Source organism: Odontomachus brunneus, unplaced genomic scaffold (assembly GCF_010583005.1).
Source record: "Odontomachus brunneus isolate Ranch 3 - 2012 unplaced genomic scaffold, Obru_v1 Obru_scaffold_077, whole genome shotgun sequence".
NCBI classification, from domain to species: domain Eukaryota; kingdom Metazoa; phylum Arthropoda; class Insecta; order Hymenoptera; family Formicidae; genus Odontomachus; species Odontomachus brunneus.
The window spans coordinates 1,675,501-1,678,473 of NW_022639527.1; the positions used below are offsets into that span (position 1 = coordinate 1,675,501).

General features: G+C 35.9%; 1 protein-coding gene across 1 annotated transcript in view; it reads right to left on the reverse strand.

Moving 5' to 3' along the window:
• Positions 1-2,628, reverse strand: part of LOC116847349 (putative uncharacterized protein DDB_G0277255) — a 4,863-nt gene extending 2,235 nt beyond the window's left edge. Inside the window, exons 1-2 of the mRNA XM_032822267.1 lie at positions 2,376-2,628; positions 589-878 (exon numbers count right to left, since the gene is read on the reverse strand). Coding sequence (XP_032678158.1) covers positions 589-878; positions 2,376-2,479 — 394 coding nt within the window. The 5' untranslated portion in view covers positions 2,480-2,628. The remainder of the gene's footprint in view (positions 1-588; positions 879-2,375) is intronic.
• Between the last annotated feature and the right edge of the window lie 345 nt (positions 2,629-2,973).

The window sequence follows — 2,973 nt, forward strand, 5'->3', positions numbered from 1 at the left end:
AGAGAGAGAGAGAGAGAGAGAGAGAGAGAGAGAGGGAGAGAGGAAGAGGGAGAGAGAGAGAAAGAGAACGCGCCAGTTCAATATATTGAGCGAATTAATTTCAAAAGCGTGTCGCATTTACACAGAAAAATATTATCCTGCACTGAAAAGAATACTTTTGTATTTAAAATTGAAATATTTTGTACGTACGATTTGACATTAGCATGTTTTTATTTGTGTCTAATAGAGCTATTTGGCTACCGAGATAAATTCGCAAAATTGATTATATCTATTATTGCTCTTCAACAGATTTCAGAATTAAGCAAGCAAGAATTTTGAAACCATCTTTAAAAATCTTGCTTGCACAATTTTATAACTTGTTAGAAAATTATTAGAAATAACCGGTTTTGCCAACTTATCCCGATAGCCAATTAGCCCCGGTCTCCTTTACATGTATTATTGAGAAAGTGAAACGTACAATTTATTTGGATGCGGTATGTATTCTCTTGTGCGTGAGAACTTTCGGGGGGCAATACCAAAAACGAAACGTTATAACCGAGGCGCGCGCGTACGTTTCACAGTTTTCGTATTATTAAGATGTTTTCATACTTTTCCTCAATAATTGCACCCTCGTCGAGCATTTCAATGGCTTTCTGTTGTTCATTCTGGTCTCGGATATCTTCTTTATCGCTTTCCTGTTTTCCTTGTTCTCTTCATCCGTGCTCAGTTCAGAATTTGGATTTTTATTTATCATTCGGAATTTTCCGTCAGCGTTATGGTATAATTCATCATGTTTCTGTATGCACGCTTTTTTGGCTCGCTTGGCTCGCCTGTTGGAATTGCTGAGAACGTTGTTCAAGCTCCGCGACACTTTTTCAGCCTTGAACTTAGTCTGATATCTAAAACATCAATATCCGCGCCGAAAAATTACAACTAGGGTCGATATGATTGTCGTACATTGAGAGAAAAAAATGTAAGAAATGAAAAAATACTTATTCGGTGAGTATATTGACGAGAGAGAAAGAGAGACATATTGTACTAAAATATTATATAATATTATTATATAAATATTACTATAAAATATTCGTAAAAAAAAATAAAAAAATATACATTTTTTTTATTCCTTACATGGGAAACAAAATTTGGTTGAACGAGATATCTTGTGGAGATATAAACGAATTTTAGCTGAATTGTGATCAGAAGTGTGTTATCAGAATTCTGTTTAAAAAAATTAACAAGATTTTCGTGAAAACAATTGTTCGAATTAAAAATTTAGATTTAAGTATGTTATATTATTAGCACCCACCGAATAAATATTATTTACGCAAAGTAATGATGTAATAATTGAATCATTTCATGTTGCCACACAGTCTAAATTTACTAAATTAATAATTACTTAATTTGAATATTTTGAAAGAGAACGATATATTAACGGTATAATTTCAAATAGAAAGCCGTCGAATATTGTTGGTAGATTGTCGTTAGGTTTAAATCAAAAGAAAAAAAGAATGGCAATAATTACACACGCTCTAACACCGTTCGACACGTTCGCGACAACAGAGCTGTATCTGTTGATTGTGTTCTTAGAGGTCGAATGTCGGCTCGGCGACTCACCGTCGTGTTTAGTTCGCCACGTCGAGCGTTTACATGTCCACGTTATATTATTTGGCGAATTCAATCTCACTGAGAGAAATTATTCGTTAAGAAATTAACAAACAGATATTTCCGATCAAAATATCGATGAATTTTTGTATCCGAAACATCCGATGGAAAATATCGGTTGATAATTTTTTGATCGATTTATCTGATGAAATGCCATTATGATCGGAAATATTCAATTAAATTTAATCGGATATAAAAATTAATCGGTATTTTGATCGAAAATATTTGTTTGTTAATTTTTTATCAGACAATTTATTTCATTGCGCGATCGAGGTTGATTGACGACAATGTATTCTCGTAGAATATTGATTTTCAAGCATTGCAAAATTAATCTTCAGCTAAAGATCAAAAATGTTGCCGTATTTTACTAGCTGGTAGATAATAATAGTAATGAAAATAATATAGACTGATTTATAAATTTTTTTGCAATGGAATACACCTTTTGTTCGTCGACAAAATACTTTTTGTTCACATCAGAGTTTGATGAGAAAACCAGCAGTATTGAAATAAATGAGACGAGTCCGTGCTGTTTGTATCGAACGCCACTTTGTGCACCTCTCTCGTCGCAAGGACGATAGAGCGATTGATCGTGATGACGTTTCTCGCGCGTTTCAGTCGCGTTAATGATAAAATAACACCCCGCGGACCGTTGCGAATGTCTACTGCGGGATCTCGGGCGACGAGCGCTCGTGATTATTAGAAACGCGAATAAAGTAAAGTGTCAGATCTCATACCTTCGAGACCTTCTTCGACCTATCGATCCAACTGTGCCGTGCAAATTTCCCGCACTGTTCATGTTGGGTCCTTTCGTTCTCGCGCTTGTTTCACGGCGGATCATAGGGAAGACGTGTCGCCAGATCAGTTATTAGGGCGCGAATAATCCGGAGGTGGTAACGCGGGAGGCTGGAACAGTTCGAAGAAATATAAGCGCGAGAACGATGTTAACTCTGATCTATCCAGTTACCCAACACAACTCGAGACGTTCGATTCGGCTCCTTTTATATCGCTTACTCGCGTGGACTCGAGTCTCCTTTCGGTATTAGCACACACTATTCGGTATGTATCATTGTGTGTGTGCGTGTACGACACGTATTGTCAACTCGGCGAAAAGAAAAACCTCATCGACCGTCCGTTAACCGTCGTCTCGAGTAAACAGATCGATTTGAGTTATCTCAGTAGAGGAGATCGAACAATTTCGAAGAAGGATGGAAAAGGACGGAAGTGTTGGTTATTTTAATTCATAAACATTTCAAGCCATGTTCATATTTTTATTTGATATTTATTTTTTATTTTATATCTTATTGAAGATATGTTATTGAGAGAATAAAATTG